This window comes from Streptopelia decaocto (genome assembly GCF_964273445.1).
Source record: "Streptopelia decaocto genome assembly, chromosome: 7".
In the NCBI taxonomy this organism is placed as follows: domain Eukaryota; kingdom Metazoa; phylum Chordata; class Aves; order Columbiformes; family Columbidae; genus Streptopelia; species Streptopelia decaocto.
The window spans coordinates 8239344-8257354 of NC_138661.1; the positions used below are offsets into that span (position 1 = coordinate 8239344).

General features: G+C 41.5%; 1 protein-coding gene across 1 annotated transcript in view; it reads left to right on the forward strand.

The window, feature by feature from the left end:
- BRF1 (BRF1 general transcription factor IIIB subunit) overlaps positions 1-18011 on the forward strand; it is a 181844-nt gene that overhangs the window by 56676 nt on the left and 107157 nt on the right. Inside the window, exon 4 of the mRNA XM_082058936.1 lies at positions 15138-15169. Coding sequence (XP_081915062.1) covers positions 15138-15169 — 32 coding nt within the window. The remainder of the gene's footprint in view (positions 1-15137; positions 15170-18011) is intronic.

Here is an 18011-nt window from a genome sequence, read left to right on the forward strand (position 1 = left end):
AAAAAATCCTTTTGGTGTGGACTAAAACTCTATCTAACTTATAATGTGCTAGAATCTTTTTAATATGAAGAGAAAAATGTACAGTAAGAATGTGTATTCAGCAACATGACATGTACTAACTGAAATGTGAAAGTCTTTATTACGTAAAAACCAGCACTCTAACCATCGCCTGTGTCCCATCGTCAAAATTTCTCACCTTATCTGTTCTACAGTATTTTTCCTTCTATAATTGGTCCTTTTAACTTTTTATTGTGCTTGTAGAGGGCCTTTTGGCCTTGCAGTTTCCAAGGGGAAACAAAGTTGTGATTGTCATTTCAGGTACTGTAATGTGTGGCACAATTCTAAGACAAACAAAGAGCTGGTGTTTCAAGTTAGACTGCAGAAAATTTGAGAGGTTACTTGAACTTTCCCATTTCAGAGAAAGCACCACAGTGTACTTACTTTACAAGGATTTTATCCCCTTCTAGCTAACTTGCATTAAAAATACACCTATTTTTCCCTCTGCCTAATGAAACCATGGCTTGAGAGTAATGAATTCCTGCCTATTCAGCTCCAAAGGTTGTCAGATTATAGATGCTTTTCTGTGACTTTTCCTCTTGGGCAAAAGAACTGGGCTGTCTGAATTGAGAATAATTCTTTTGAAATTTGCCATGGAAATCACCAGCAGACCATCCTTGATCTCCAGGGAAATGAGGAAAGAAATGTGAAATAATTCTAAGTCATTACTGAAGAAGCCTTCTTTTAAAGAAACATCTGGAGGTTTCAGCTGCTGTGTCTCAGTTGGTACCTGAATTCAGAGAACACTTTATTCTGTACTTACCTGGAGTTGAAAGTTTGGCTTTCCCACATGAGTGCTGTTAACTTCTGCAGAATCCAAGTTGAATTTTCTACGTGAAGATTTCTGGTCCTTAAAGGATCAGTCTTCTAGAGAATGCAACAGATGGGCTGCATCTGTGCTGCTGCCTCTGAGGGACTCCCAAATCACTGCATTCTTCTCACATCTGGAGGACCCAGTTCATTGCCAATAATTATTTCCAGCTCATATTCAGATTATAGTTTTTCAGTTGAAAAAGACTTTTGTCAATGTTCGGTTTAACATTTATCATCTTCCACTGAGGCTCTAAGCTCTTACTGTGGCAGAGGAAAGCAACTCAAGTATTGGTTGCTCTGTACTCATTCCTCAGTCTTCGAACTGGTGACTTCAGTGTCTCAGCTCTTTCGTATTCAATGATGAAACAAGAGAACACTCCAGCCCTTGTTTTTTGCTGATAATATTGGCGGCCCTCCCAGCAGAGCTGTGAACTGGTCACTTTCCTCCTGTTGCAACTGGAGCAGCTGGGAGCACGATCAGGAGCCAAGAAGGTTGGCTGAGGTACTATCCAGAACATGAGGACTGCATCAAACAAAGAAGCTGCAAAAAAAGTAGCTTGACAGAAGCTACACACAACAGCCCTTCCTGCTGACAGGTTCTAGGATGGGAGGAGAGGGAATACAGAGCATTTCCACCAGCTCTCCAGCAGTCAATGAAGGTGGGGTACGTGTAGGGCAATGTTTATATAGGCCATGGATCTGAGGGTGATGAAATATGGAGGAGACAATCCAGAAGGCCTGCGCCCTATGTAGTATTGTAGAATAATTTAGATTGGAAGTGGCCTCTGGAAGTCAGCTCTCCAGTCTCTGCTTATGTCCTCAGTAGATTGCTGAAGTCCTTCTCTGGTTGAGTGGTGATGGTCTCTAGCAATGGACACATCCTACTCTCTCTAGGCATCTGGGCAGTGCTTTAGTACCTTTATGGTAATATTTTTTTTTTTCCTAATATCTAATCAGATTTTCTCTTGCTGGAGCTTGTGTTGGTTGTCTTTCACTCTATGTGTGTCTGAGAAGAATTTGGCTCTGTATTCTCTTTGCCTTCTGATGAGGAAAAGACAGCATTAGATCTCCCTTAAAGCCTTCTCTGGGCTGAACAAGCCCAGCGCTCTTAGCTTTTCTCCATATATTCCATATTCCAGCCCCTCAACCATCTTGGTGGCCGTCCGCTGTAGTCACTGCAGAGTACTGATGTTGTGCTTGAGACCTGAATGTGGCTCTCCAGATGCAGCCCTGTAGCTACTGAACAGAGGGGAATCGCCACTTCCTGTGACTGCTGGCTGCACTTTTGCTAATACAACTCAGCACGTGTTTGGCCTTTCTTGATGCAAGATGCAGGTGTTGGAACAGGCTGCCCAGGGAAGTGGTGGAGTCACCATCCCTGGAGGTGTTTGAAAGAGGTTTAGACAAGGTTCTTAGGGACATGGTTTAGTGCTAGAGTTAGGTTAGGTTATGGTTGGGCCTGATGATCCTGAGGGTCTCTTCCAACTAAAATGATTCTATGAATCTAAGAGCATACTGCTGACTTCTGCTCAATTTGCCCATGGGGACCTCCAGCTCCTTTTGTGCAAGCTGTTCCTTAGCTGGTCGCTCCCAGCCTGTACTGAAGGAGTTATTCTGTCTCTGGTGTGAGACTTGTCAAGAAGTTCAAAGACAGATGTAGCTCCTGTCAGCCTGGTTCTCCAGCCTGCTCAGATCCCTCGGAATAGCAGCCCCGTCTTCTGATGTGTTGACTGCTCCCCAGCTTGGTGTCATCTTTGGACTTGCCTGGGTTGCCTACTGTCTTGCTGGCTCATTGCTAATGAAGGCAGCGTTGCCCCTGAGGGATCCCTGTAGTACCTGTCTGCTACCTGTGTCTTTGTACTGTTAATCACAGCCCTTCAAACTTGTCCAGTCCAGCCAATTTCATGCTTACCTTCTAGACCAGCTAGCCAAACCGTGATGTCTCAACAGTTTGGTGTTAAGAACCCATGGCTGACCGTGTCTTCAGCTGTGCTGAAGTCAAGGTAAGGAGCATCCACCGCAGGGCCAGTTTCCCCAAGCCTGTGTTCTTTAGGCTGCCATGTAAAATGGACGGGTAGGTGACACGTTGCTCAGGAGTGCAGATGAATGTCCTTCCAGTTGGTGGTTTAGGTGTTTGCCTAGTGCTCTGTACAGAGAAATTTTCTTTGCTCAGAGTCCAGAGCAATCCATCTTCTGCTGGGTGACACAACAAAAGATGCTCAGTGATTACTTTTTTCGAATTTTAATTTTATTTTTTAAAATATTATTTTTAGGGCTGCTGACTAAAGCCCCTTCCTGAATTGCTGAAAATCCAGATTTGCTTCTGTGAGGGGAGTTAAAAGCCAAGAGGGCAGTGAGGGCCGAACCCTACCTGTTCTCCTTTTGAAGCTGCTGTTGCTGTGCAATCTGAAACGCAGGAGTTGTGGGGCCAGGAGAAGAGCAAACAAGTGGAAGCTTTTGTAGGTGAATGGCCAGGGCTCGAGCGGGTGTACACCTAGCTTGGCTTCTTTCTCTCAGGTTATTTTTATGTGTTTCTTTATTTTTTAAATATGTAAACAGTTCTGGCAGCAGGACTGTGACTCCAGTTTATTCCCTCCTAGCTGAGGGTCCTGGTGATGAAGATGTAGAGTTTATAGCATTTTATGGAGGTCAGTATTACCATCCCCATCTTCTGGTTGGAGAAACTGAGGCACAGAAGGGAAGCAAACTGCCTTTGCTCATCAGGGCAGTAATATGATGTAGATATGTTTGCGTCCCATGTGCATCTATACCTCATAGAATAGTATGTTGCCTCTTACAGTTTTAGAAGCCCTGTTCTGCAGGGCTTCTCTCCTATTAGGTTTTGTTAAGATGCTGGAATATACCATTCCAAGTATATCGGCTAAAACACTTGGAATTTTTAGCCAAAATTGTGAAGAGGAGCAAGGTCTGCAGGCTCACTAGCTCTGGTGTTCTATTGAGTTTGTTATCAGAATCCCAGGCTGAATTTGTAAGTCTCAGCAGCGGGGAAAAAAAAAACCCAAACTTATCATTTTTCTTGAAAGCTTTGCAAATATGACACAATCAGCGAGCAGCTGTAAACACGAGACCCACAATAGCATTCTTGGTTGTTGTTTGAAGCAGAGCTGTATTTTTAGGAGCTTGCCTTCAGCGCGCTGTAGATTATTATTTGAAATTACATTGCTTGGTTACAATAAAGCTACTGCAAGACTGTGTGAAAGGAGTCTCAAGGAGATCTTTCCCAGCATATCACTGGCAGTTTTTATTTTCCCAGAGGCAGATGATATGTACATCATTACTGTGGGTTTTTTTTCCTCTTGTGAAGAACTCCAGCAGCTGAGATAAGTTTACAGCTTCTTAAAAACTGATAATGAAAGAGCAGTCTCTGTGCTGTAAAAGAGACATGAGATAAGTGCTTGCCATTGCTACAGCATGCAAAAAAAAAGATAATACAGGGATAAAAGTTTAAAATGCCACTTCAGGAAAATATTTCTCATTTTCCATCTTGATTAAAACCATTTAATGAAGGTTGTTAACTTTTAAGAACATGAGAAATGCTGTTTGCAAGTAAATGAACTTCAGTGTGTTCACTAAGCGATGCTGTGCGATGTTGTCTTGCGATGCTTTGGAAGTTCCTGCTTAAGTGAAGTAAATATTGACAGTAATGCCAACAGAATTGCAGTACCCGTGACAAGTGGAGAATCGCAGCAGATTGCGTACTGACAACCTGAGCTTTCGGTAGAACATTGGTACGTGTGTTCTGGTCCCTTCCTACCATTCTTGCCCCCCTTTTCCCCCAGTAAAGGGTTTTCCTTTTGCTCCTTAAGGATTCCTTCGTAAAGATGAGTAACCATTAAACAAGGAGCTGACACTTGCTTTATATTTTTTAACACTGAGAACTGGTATGTGTATTTACAAAGTGATTTTAGAGCAAATTGGTGCAAAATCAAATTAAATCTTAAACTGAATAAAGGAATGCAGAGATTTTATAGGAGCTTCTTAGCTTTGTGTTTTGGGTAATAAGGCATGAAAATTCAGACTGGTGTACTTGAAAGGAGCGGTTGAATCTCTGATATGCATCACATCTATTTTCATTGTAAGGCGCTCAGGATGGCACTTGGTTCTTAAGCCGGTTTTGCACGTTTTGGACAGGTGGACACACTTCTATTCTGACTTGCATATCATAAACCCACTAATTATATCAGGACATTGAATTAAGACATGATGTTTCTTGGGTCTTACAAAGGTGAGGACATGGTCCGAAAACTAATTGTTGACCATAAAGTTAGTTAATGATGGGGAGATTATAGCAGAAGAACATTTGAAAGCTTGTTTCTCTGGTTCTTTGGATAGACTTGGTAACCCCAGAGTTAAAAGGTGTATTATAATAGGAAGATAATCAGAAGATTTCAGAGCATTTTACAAAGGAAGGGGAATCTGTTGTCTTTATTATAAAAACATGATGAAGAAGGATTAAATGTTTGGGTTTTTTTTTCACGAAAAAGTGGAAACCCAGTGTCCTGAGGCACAGCCCAGTGTTCATTTTCTTGGGGAAAACTGATTCCAAAGGAGAGGCACTTATTTCCCACCCTTTCAGGCAGATAAAATATAAAGGCTATCAACTGCCTGCGACTGTATTTTCACTATTCAGTAGATCATCTCAAAGATTTGTTCTTGTAATTGAACTCTGAAAATTTAGCTACCTTAAAATCTCAGATACATCATCCTTCTTCCCTGCCGTGTGAACTCTTCCCTCTACCTGCTGTATTCTACTTGTTCAAGGACCAAATTTAATCTAGGGACAACTTTTCAAGACGTTTTTTTAAAATGTAATATTCAGTGTATTATGTCCTTGAAGGGGAATGTGTCATGTTGAGAACTGTATCCATTTCAAAGCATGATGCATCACTTGTCTTTAGCGCTGAAAGGTATTTAAAATTGATATTTGATATTTTTAAAGTTAGGAAAGCTATTGCAGTTCTTTTTCTTTCTTTAGTTCTTCCTGAGCGCTGGTCAGTTGGGCTTTTGGGAACTGAAGGTGTCTTCTCACCCTGCCAGTAACAGCTAAAGGTGATTTGTCCTTTGTGCATTGGCGTGAAGTAGAAACGAAGACATGTTTGCATACTGTATCTTGTCCACAGGTTGGTGAATTCATTCATGCTAATTCAGTTGCTTGTGTTTGTTCTTCTATCCCAAGATACCTCGCTAACCGTCCATGGACGTAATGTCAGTTTTCTACTCCTGTACTGCTAAATAAACCTCCCTTGAATACTCTTACAGTGGTACTCCAAAGTGTTGCCTTTGCAAGATGCGTTATTTTATATTTGGTAAAATACTTTATTTAGTAACTCATTTGGGATAAGCTGCTATTTGTGAACCATAAGGCAAGCCCAGTTTAGAAAATGTACTCTCTTTACTAAAAATCAGATTCTGTATAGCTCTGTGCTGTTATGAAGGTTTCTGCTGCAGTGATTATATATATATATCCGTATATATATATATGTATTTAGTGTGGGCATTTCTTAAAGTGAAAGCATGGGCTGAGGATTATTCAACTCACCAATGCCGTGCATCAGTTTAGCTCTAAGTTTTCATATTTATTTTATTGGAAATGACTAAACCAGCCAGTTTTGAGAAGATCAGCCAGTGCAGAAGTGGCGTGTTGTCCTGACTTCCAAGCACCGCTGATAAACTAGTTCCAAGCACCCAGTTTTCAGCTCCACGCTGCGTTTAAGTTCTGTAACAAAAACAGGTCATTGGGGAAGTTATTGTGAGTTACTGTAATGCCTTTAATCAGACCCGCTTTGATTACCGCAAGACCAGTAATTAACAGTGTGGCAGCATTTGTGGAAGTGTCTGTGAAGCCGTCACGTCTGGTGTTTTCCGAGGGAGCGTGGGGATGCAGAGAGCTCTCCTGCCTGCCCAGGTGAGGTTTTTCTGATCAACAGGCACACACACCATTAGGGAGAAAGGCATTTTTGTACTGCCCGCTTGCTGAATACAAGGGCTCCCTTTGCTGCACGGCGGCAGGTATCCAGTTCAAATAACCAAAAGAGATCTTTACAGGTATGTGCCCACGGGCATCCGATACAGAAGGGCTTATTCTCTCATTGTGTTACATGACATATGCTGATACAATTCTCTTCAAGGCTTTTGAGAATGGGAAATTTAACACATCCGATGGTTGGATTTCCCACCAAAGGCCATTGAGGAGTCAGCAGCCTCAGAATGGCAGGGATGCAGTTCATTTTTTTGAAGTTACACTTTTTCTTAAAGGCTCTAGTAGCACAAATTTTCTGCTGAGTGGCACTGTTGTACGTGTAAGATTTAAATGCTGCCTGTGCACTGTTAAGTCAAGTTCACTGATACTGGCCGGAAAGCAGCGTCTGAGTGTCTGTGCAAACTCTGCCGTGTCCCCGTGCCGGGTACAGCAGCTGCCGCGCTCCCACCCAGCGAAGCTCTGCTGAGATAATTCTCCGAGGAGCACTTAATACCAGTGCATTAGACTCAGTATGGGCATGAAAGCAAAGATGTAACGCTTGGCTTCTAGCATGGAAAATATAAAACATTCTATATCAGCAGAATTTGGGTTTGTTCTGGTTTAATTGAGCACCGTGAGGCTACTTTTCAAAAAGTGTAACAGGTTTTACTGTGGGTAAACCAGAGCAGTTCTGCGACGAACTTTCACACAAGAACTGTGTGTGTACTTAAAACAAGGAAGGTGTTATCACTTTTATAAGATTTTGGTTTACTATAAAGCAGCTATTCTGCAGGCTTTTGCTCCTTATTTGTTCTAAGGTTTCTCTTTCAGATAAGGCAGGTCTTTGTTTTGGAGCAAGCCTGGGAGAGCTCTGCAAACAGTGTGACTTTAAAGAGAAATTTGAGAAGGTGGGATGGGTGAGTGACAGGCTGTCTCAGGCTCTAGTTTTGATGAGGCTTTAAGCCAGCGTGAGCTGGCGCAGCTTCAGAAAGAACTCAACTGGCTCTGCCCTTGCCTGCTCGGTCCTCCCCCAGTGCATCCCCTGCCTTCTATCAGCCCAGGTGTTTGTGCAGCTACGTGTGAACTGGGGAGTTAATCCAGCTGAAAACAGGAGGGGAAAAAGAAAATAAAAGGGGAAAAAAATAATTCAGACAGTTCCCGAGGCTGGTTTGCTACGTTGCTGCGCAAATAGCAGCCCAGGGAAGGGGGTGGTGATGGGCCAGAATGAAGCCAGTTTGGGGCAGGCTGAGATTATTCTGTTCATTCATGTTGGTGTAAATTGCCAGGCAAACCATAGCTCTAATTATCTCTTTCTGTTTTCTTTTGTTTTATTTTTTGCATCTTTCCAAACTCTTCCACGTGGACTCTTCTGACAATCGGGCTCACAGCGGTGCTGGTTTTCCTTTGCCGCCTCTGAGCAGGCAGTGATTTTTCTCTGCTCCCAGTTTTTGCCATTTCTTTCTTTGCCCCCTGCTTTGCATTTCCAAATGCACATGGTGCTGCTGTGGTGAATACCTGATTGTCACCTCAGAATAGTTCTTCTGAGTTTTGTGAAACTTCTCTCTCACTGTCGGTGCAGGAGTCATAACCCTTACAGAATTTGCATACAGGGAAAAGCGAGAACTCCTTTACGTTTACCTAAATCTTTACTGTTGGTGTCCTTCTTCCCAGCTGCTTTTTTCGTGCCCACTTTATTATCAAATGATCACCCTGTACAGATTTTTGGACTGTGCAGTTTCATATCTGCTTATGTTTTTGACCTCTTTTCAGACGCAGGATGTTTTCTGCAGCGATTTCACTATTTACTCTTGTTTCTTTTTCCCTTACAGCTTCAGCTTTGCTCCCATTCTTGTCTGCCAGCCCCACACTTCTTTTAAGTTCTTCCTTAAGCCTCCCTTCTCCTAGCAACCTCTCTTGTTTTCCCTCACCAGCACTTGCTCAATTTACTGTTCAGGGGACGGGGTCTCTCTTTCTTGTTTGGTGACTTTTTGTTGTTTGAATATAGCCAACTGTTATTTATACATGGTCACATCATCCAGCTTGAAGATTAACCTCATGTCTCTCAAAACTTTTAAATTAATATTTACATTTTCATTCTGTGCCTAAATTTTCTTTTCCCAAACTAAATACACCAACTAGATTACCTTTCAGTAGCTTAGTATGGATATTCTTTGCATATTGTATCCATCTGGTATTTTGAATAATTGAGAGTTTACTGTATTTTGTGACAAGAAATATATTTTTTGGTGTTTTTGTTGTTGTTGTGTTGGACTGTGTTATAAATTTACATACGACTATGTAAATACTTTGCAATATCCACAAAGCAGGTTTTTCACTTAAAGTCAGTGACACTAGGAATACAGCCTGGCCCGAATCCTTTGAAGACGTTATTCTCTATGGGCAGCGTTTGCGAAAGTGCTGAATATTCAGCTAGGCTGGCATGGTTTTGGAAATGTTCCTCTGAATGGAGATGGCTCTGAAGCCAATTATTAAGAAAAGCTACGGCACTAGTTTAGTAAAGCCGGAGCTGTGTGCGTGTTGGGAGTTAGCGCAGCAGGCGCTGCGTCCATCCCGTCCAGCCCAGCTGCCCTGGGTTTTGTCTGCAGCCACTGGAGATAGAGGAGGGGAGAGAACTGGTGTGGGGGCTAATTCAGGCCTAGGGTGAGCCAGAAAGTGACACTTGTAACCCTTTCAGTGACGCCCTGAAGTGCAGCCTGAAATGCCTGTTTGCTTTCTAATCACCTGCCCCGGTGGTTGTACCGGGATGAATTACTGCCCGGACCTTTGGTTTAACCGTGAAGATGGAGGCGTTGCATGTGCTAAAAGGGAACTGTGAAAGAAGCATCCCTATTTACCTGGGGAAGGAGTGCAGCACTGCTTTTTGTCCTTAAGTTGGGGATTTGGGAATACACGATATAGAAAAATACAGTTCTATGAGGTACAGATGTGCAGCTGTGTGCAAAGAAGGAAAAAAACCCACAGATCAAAATGTTTTTTTTTGCTCATTCATTAATCTACACATAAATAAAGGCAGCATTTTATGATAATGGCATTTCTGCTTGCCGGTTTGATTTGTTAAATGCTGTTTTGTTTCTATACTCGAGTGCAGCCTGTGCTGTGTGGACTTATTTGCACAGGTAGAATTGCAAACTTAAGAAACATTGGAAACTGGCTCTGTAGGATTTCAGCCTCGATGCAAAGCTTTTATTAGAGCTGTCAGGAATGAGTTTTCTACAAAAGAATTGGTTTTGGTTATTATTTTCTAATCACTTCAGTTCAGTGTTATTGGGAAGAGAAGTGTTTACTTTAAACAATTAGTGCTGCCAGTCAGATTTAATTAATTGCTAATTAAAATGGTGAACGTTTGTAAAGCAGCAGAGATAAAGTCGTGATAAGTCATAATCAGAAATCACTTGGTGTATGAAACTATGGAAAGGGAAGTTTGTGAATTGGGTGTTGAACTGAAAGGTGGAAAACTGTGTTCAGGGCCAGCCGAATGCTGTCACTGGTTTTTCACCCTGGTATCACACTCCCTTTTGTTTTATCTCCATGTATTTGTTATTGTAAGTGCTTCTGGGAAGTTACCATCTCATATGTAGCTTATACAGAACCGTAACACTGAAACTGCAAATATTTAATTTCATTTAGAACTTGAGAAAAAATTGTTTTAAAATCAGAAATGTTGTTGCTCTTCAGTCAGATTTCCTGTTAAGCTTTGCCTTTTTGTTTGCAGCCAGCTGAATTGCTCTTGATGAGTACAAGGATCGACTTTATGTTTAAATATGATATATAGTTAATGGATCTGGTTTTAGTTTTTGCTAGAAAGAGAAAGCATTTTAGCTTCAACTCAAAAAAAGGTAACGCTTCATTAGTGGACAGAACGGCTCTTATGGATGTGACATTTCTGCTGAGTGGCTTGCAGTCACGATTCCTTGGCATTAGTCCTCTTGCTGTGGCATGGCCGATTTTGTAGTAAGCTTGTCAAAATAAGTAAAAAGAGTCTGAGGATAACTTATGAAAACTAACTAACTGAATAAAATAAATATTAAGACTATTTGTCGTCTCTGTGCTGCTCATATGTGCCGCTGTCTCCCACATATGACATGCTACGATGTAGTAGAAGAATTTTGACACAATAGCATGAAATAATCTGTCTGAAGGTTTCCTGGTTATTGCAGATTGTCAGACACGAAAGTCAGGATTTTCATTTATTTGTTTTTAGGAGGGGGGACAACTATTGTGAATTATAGTTGTTATTTTAAAAGCATCTTCCACAATTTGTTCTTGCATCTCTGTATAGAACTTTGGCAAATGGCAGTTTTGCCTCCTGCTAAATGTTAGTATTGAAAACCACAGTGATTTTGCTGCATGTAAGTGCTTCATGATAGCTGGAATATGCAAAATGTGGGTCTGTCTGAAGGACAAATGCATGCTTGTTTTGGTTTTTTGGGTTTTAGGTTTCCGGTGCTATTCATTTCATCACGAACTTTTGTTTGCTCTGGTGTTGAGAATGAGGTCATTGCTGCTGTGATTCATGGTGCTCTCACGTTATCCACAGATTACCGGATTATAAAAGCAGAAAGGGAGAGTTCTGGCTGCTCGATCTGACCTCTTGTATCACGTTGGTCAAAGGATTCCCTTGAATTAAATCTTTTGAAGTAAAGCCTTTAGACTCATCTCATGTTGATTTAAAAGTCTCTAGTGATGGGCAGTCAATTGCATACCTTGGTGAAATGAATAGCAAAGGAAAAGCAGCTGAAACTGTTAATGCTTTTAGCTTTTTCTTTCCCCCTTTTTTTAAAGTGGGTGCATTTGTAACCTAAGTCTCCTTGTGTTTATGTCCTGTTATTTTGTATGTATATATCTCCAATACCAGTAGCCTTCTATCCCTTTGAGAACCTTCCCATGTGCTAGCAGTCTCTCTGTGTAAAATTATCGTTGTTTTCGTTTGGCTTCAAAGAAAACATTTATCTTATGATTGTATAATTTTTGAATACATATTATGTATTATCTGCTGTTTTCAGCTGCTGTTGTACGTTCTCTTGAACTGTTCCAGCTCTGAAAAGAAGTTTGAAAACAACGGCCTGTTTTTACAACTACTTCCTGCTGATAATTGTGCTCACAATATTCACAGTAAAGGCCACCCCTTTGCTACTGCATGACTCAGATTTCCCCTTTGCTTTTGTTTGGTTGTAGCAGCTACACATCTAATCAGGGAACAGGATTGCTGGAGGCTGCCTTAAATGAAATCCAGAAATGCTGCTTTTTGACTGTGACCTTTGCTTACGATTTCACTGGACACTTGAACTAACTTCTCTCGGGAGCGAAGCTACTGTATGTTAAAGCATCTATAGTGTAGCTCTGAATTGCTCCAGATGTGCCTGAGCCCTGCAAGTGAATTTTCCTGTATCTTAGCTCTGCTTTTTTGTAATTATAAATGCATGCGATGCTCTCTATTTCTTCTTCCTTGGACCAAAGGTTTGGTTTTGTTTTCTTACAGTAATAAGGCCTCAGCACTTGTCGTGTGTCACTAAGCCTGGGTCTTCCACCAAAGTGGTTTTAACAGTTTGAGGAAGATGAAAAATACTTTGGTACGCAGGGTTCATGGCTGTTACTGAAACGCCTGGCTTAGAAAAGTGTCTGTGTGTGGCTCGGGCACTGATGTTCTCTTTCTGTCCCCTCCGTTTTGTCCCTTCTGCTCTCACCACTGCCAGCGGACTATGGGACCACTGTGTTGCTCACTTTGGTGCCTTTTAAATTTAATTTAATTTTATTTTATTTCTAAATTGCAACAAAATCTGTCAGGTATGAATGATAACTTTAGTTTATCTCAGTGGTGAAGATATCTCAGGGTGGGCATGGAGTAACCAGACACTTCAAGTCAGTAACACTCTAGGAACATTTTCAGACCTAGAATGTTTCTCAAGCATAGAATTGATGTAGTGATTTCTGCCTAGATCTGAGTTACTATTACATTGTTAAAGACTTTCCTTTTTTTCCTTTATCATTACGTCAACCAAAAAGTTGTGTTGAATTCAGTATTGCTCTGTGTAAATTTCTGAGCTCTATCATTTACAAATTTCTTTTTGTTAGCAATTTCCATACTGTGTTAAAATTTAAGATTAATGTCTTGCATAATATTATCTATAAGGGATTTTGGATTTTTTCAGAGCCATACTGAGTTTTCAGCTAATTAAATATCCAGCTATGCTGTGTTCTTTTCAATGCTAAAATTAACTTTCACCAAATAATATTAACATAATGTATTGAATTTTGTTACAGATTTAGAGCACTAAATTAATATAATTTTAAATGCAAACTAAGGATAGAAATGCTCAAGGATAAAAATTCTTAGCAAGACAAATGTTTATGTATAAACTGATCACATTATCTGAATTATTCTGCTTCCATGGCTGATAATATTTAGGATAAACGTGCTCTATATTACTCAGGCATACTTGAAGAAAAACATACGCTAATACTTGCGTTACATGATGTACCAAACTATACTGACGTCCCTGTATTTTTTTTAATACCGCATTTCTTAACACATTGCTATATACACACACGTACATACACCCCCGCATACATGTTTCCTTTGCCTCTCTCCCTCTCCTTCTCTCACACTTTACTTTGACACTCCTTTTAATGGTAAAACCGGAACCTTTTTACGACGTGTAAGCCACACCTGAGTAGCTGATAGGAAATCCAGCATGTGTTCCTGCTCTGATAGCAGCAAGAACCTTTGCATCTTACACTTAATCTTACACTTTTGTTTATTGTTAGGACAATATATTTATAAGCGTGCTTGCTTTCAGTAAAATCTAATGGAAACTTGTAGTGGGTTTGGCTTCTTTTTAGCTATTATGAGTTCCACGTGTGCCCATAATGAGCTGTAGACAGTGACCTGGTATTTTTTTGGCAGCACAGGGCATGAGGGAGGCAGTAAGAGCTCAAAGGTAACAGCTGGTTTTCTTGGTCAGAGGAGAGAGAGTAGCCAAAGTGGCTTTCTCTTCCCAGCTCTTTGACAGGTCCTCATAGAAGAGGACAAAATAAACTTATTGCAGTTTTCTTAGTTTGCTGTTCCATGTGTTTTTCTGGGATCCTGGGCTCCTAAGCTGGCACAGGAGACTGACAATGCTTTACCTTCTGATGTTATTTTTGTTATCACTGAGTCTTTCTTAGGCTGCAATATATGGTGAGTACCGTAAGTCACACAGTGTGTTGGCTGGTTCTTTCAGACCATCACTCCACGTGGACAATTTACACAGTGAATGCTATGGGTGCCTAGACAGGCCAGAGAGTTGGGCAGGGAAAAATATAATGAAATATAACAAGGGAAAGTGTAGAGTCTTGCATCTGGGCAGGAACAACCCCAGGTTCCAGTATAAGTTGGGGAATGACCTATTAGAGAGCAGTGTAGGGGAAAGGGACCTGGGGGTCCTGGTGGACAGCAGGATGACCATGAGCCAGCACTGTGCCCTTGTGGCCAGGAAGGCCCATGGTACCTGGGGTGTATTAGAAGGGGAGTGGTTAGTAGGTCCAGAGAGGTTCTCCTTCCCCTCTACTCTGTTCTGGTGAGGCCACATCTGGAATATTGTGTCCAGTTCTGGGCCCCTCAGTTCCAGAAGGACAGGGAACTGAGAGAGTCCAGCACAGAGCTACAAAGATGCTGAAGGGAGTGGAGCATCTCCCGTGTGAGGAAAGGCTGAGGGAGCTGGGGCTCTTTACCCTGGAGGAGACTGAGGGGTGACCTCATTAATGTTTATAAATATGTAAAGGGTGAGTGTCAGGAGGACGGAGCCAGGCTCTTCTTGGTGACAACCAATTATAGGAGAAGGGGTAATGGGTTCAAACCGGAACACAAAAGGTTCCACTTAAATTTGAGAAGAAACTTCTTCTCAGTGAGGGTGACAGAACACTGGCCCAGGCTGCCCAGGGAGGTTGTGGAGTCTCCTACTCTTGAGACATTCAAACCCGCCTGGACACCTTCCTGTGTAACCTCATCTGGGTGTTCCTGCTCCGACGGGGGGATTGGACTGGATGAGCTTTCGAGGTCCCTTCCAATCCCTGACATTCTGTGATTCTGCTGGCAGGATTTTTGGGGAGCTGAGCTCTCAGCTGGATGCTGGCTGGGGACAGAAGTGGTGCAGCCAAGTACCCAGTCATTATTTAGTTTCTTTGACAGTTAAACCTGGGTTTATTTTTTTCCTTTTGTTGGGGTTGTTAATGAAATTAAGAAACACCGTAACATTCAACAAACGTGTATTCCTTGACTTCTTCGCAGACATGTTACTTGACCTCAGTGACCTTCTTCAGGTATTGTATCTTTTTTTATTTGAAGTTTCTGTTGAATTGTTAAAGTTTAAGGTTAATTGCAAGCAAAGAGCTGTCAGCGGGGCATTTGGAATGTTTTAATTTCTATCTAAAAATTCTAAATTGGAAGATCACTGGCTTTGTAAATCTGAGTAACTGTTCAGTAAATTTAGGTGTCAAAAAAAATACATTTTGCTTTTACTGCTGCAAATAATATATCAAGAGTTAGTACGATCCTTTTGTCAGGATTCAGAGTCACTGCAATGGCACAGGGTCAGATGTTACACATTTTTAAAACAACAGTTGTTAAAGACAGAAATAACTTTATTGGTAGGTAATACTGTGTAAATGGATTAGTGCACTACAGAGATGTGTCTTATAAAACATATTTTGAGAGAAATACGTTCTTGCTCTGTATGTGGAAACAGAAAGCTCTGCTGGCATATGCTGTCTTACCCTCATTCTCCATGTTACAACTGTTTTACATACAATGTGAGTAGGTTAGTTGCATCTATTTTTGTCCTCCCAGCTGTCTTGGTAAATGGCATCCCTCTGAAGACTATTTATTGCTTGAAGCAATCTGCTGGAATTGCAATAGTCAAATGAATATTAGTTCTTCAAATTAGTAACTTTTTTTCCTCTTTACTAACCTCTTATTGAATTATTTTGATTACTTATAATGTGTAGAATGGGAGGTTTATTTTCATCTAACACAGGTGATTTTTCATGGTGATTGCTATGAAATGGAATGATCACAGTAATATGAAGAATAGTCACACAATGTAAAGAAGAAGAGGTATTGTATCTGTAAATGAAAAAAAAAGTATTGTCTGCAGGAACAGACAAGAAAGATTGAATGATTTGTCTTTTCCCCTCTGTATATGCCAGCCAGAAAAGGTGTCGAGATGGGGCATATGAGGACCAAAAGATTAAAGAGGGGTAACTGAAGAGATGGGAGAGACAGAAATGGGCTAGTAGTAGGGAAATAATCAATCCTGGAAAGGTGAAAATGCAAAATTTCAGTATCTTGATACGTATTTAGCTGTGTGAAGACTTCTGATGTGCTCTACTTTATTGCTTCTTTAAGGTGGATCTGAGCAAACAGGAGTCTTAAATGTTCTTGTTAACTGTAGCTATCCAGAAAGTTGTGTTTCAGAACGTATAAATGAGTTTTTCAGGTCCTAGCTTGATTTCTCCTCCACCCTAAGTTTTGGTTTTGTTTTGTTTTGTTTATTTAAAAAAACAACAACCAACCAAAAAACCACAAATAAACCCCAAACCAAACAAACTTGGTGGCAAAACATGTATGGCCCAGGCAGAAAACTTCAGTATATTCTGCTTTAGATGAGCCTTTGCCCACAGATTGTGTGCCTAAAAGAGAAAAGCAATTAGTTAATTAGATTGTACTATATTACCTTGAAGTGTCTCTTTTTAGCAAGGGCAGCTCTGCCATCCTCATGTTGGGATGTGAAAAAGAAAGGTTGTTAGCACTGGTAGTGATAGCAGTGGTATTATCTTTCCAAAATACTTGACTTGTTCAGACTCATATACAAAATATGTCATACTGCTCTAGGTAATTGATCTTCTTGGTAAATGAGAAAGGTGTCAATCTTGTATCAGAAAAAAATCGCATCTGAAAGCCTAAAAACCGAGCTACTGTTGACCTTCACCAACTCATGCTTCAATGCTAGTAGCAAATTTAGAGATTTTTGTTCAGAATTCTGTCCTTGATGCTGTGGGAGGTGAAGTGACCTGCAGGGCTGCTGATGATCCAGCCTCAGAAGTTTCTGAAGAAAGTAACCAAGTGAAACATCCTTATGGAGTGTCTTCATGGAGCCTATTGACTGAATTATCAAACCACATTGAAATAGGTTTCAGTGCATTTGAGTGGGGAAAAAAAGCATAACAGCCTTTTGGGTGTTGCTTCACAGAATCACACAGAATCACAGAATGTCAGGGATTGGAAGGGACCTCAAAAGCTCATCCAGTCCAATCCCCCCACCGGAGCAGGAACACCCAGATGAGGTTACACAGGAAGGTGTTCAAACAGGTCTTGAATGTCTGCAGAGAAGGAGACTCCACAACCTCCCTGGGCAGCCTGTTCCAGTGCTCTGTCACCCTCACTGAGAAGAAGTTTCTTCTCCTATTTAAGTGGAACCTTTTGTGTTCCAGTTTGAACCCATTACCCCTTGTCCTATCATTGGTTGTCACTGAGAAGAGCCTGGCTCCATCCTCCTGACACTCACCCTTTATATATTTATAAACATTAATGAGGTCACCCCTCAGTCTCATCTTCTCCAAGCTAAAGAGCCCCAGCTCCCTCAGCCTTTCTTCATAAGGGAGATGCTCCACTCCCTTCAGCATCTTTGTGCCTCTGTGCTGGACTCTCTCCAGCAGTTCCCTGTCCTGGAACTGAGGGGCCCAGAACTGGACACAATATTCCAGGTGTGGTCTCACCAGGGCAGAGTAGAGGGGAAGGAGGACCTCTCTCGACCTACTAACCACCCCCCTTCTAATACACCCCAGGATGCCATTGGCCTTCCTGGCCACAAGGGCACAGTGCTGGCTCATGGTCATCCTGCTGTCCACCAGGACCCCCAGGTCCCTTTCCCCTATGCTCTCTCTAATAGGTCATTCTCCAACTTATACTGGAACCTGGAGTTGTTCCTGCCCAGATGCAAGACTCTACACTTTCCCTTGTTATATTTCATTAAATTTTTCTCTGCCCAACTCTCCAGCCTGTCCAGGTCTCTGGATGGCAGCACAGCCTTCTGGTGTGTCAGCCACTCCTCCCAGTTTGGTGTCATTAGCAAACTTGCTGATAGTATATTCTATTCCCTCATCC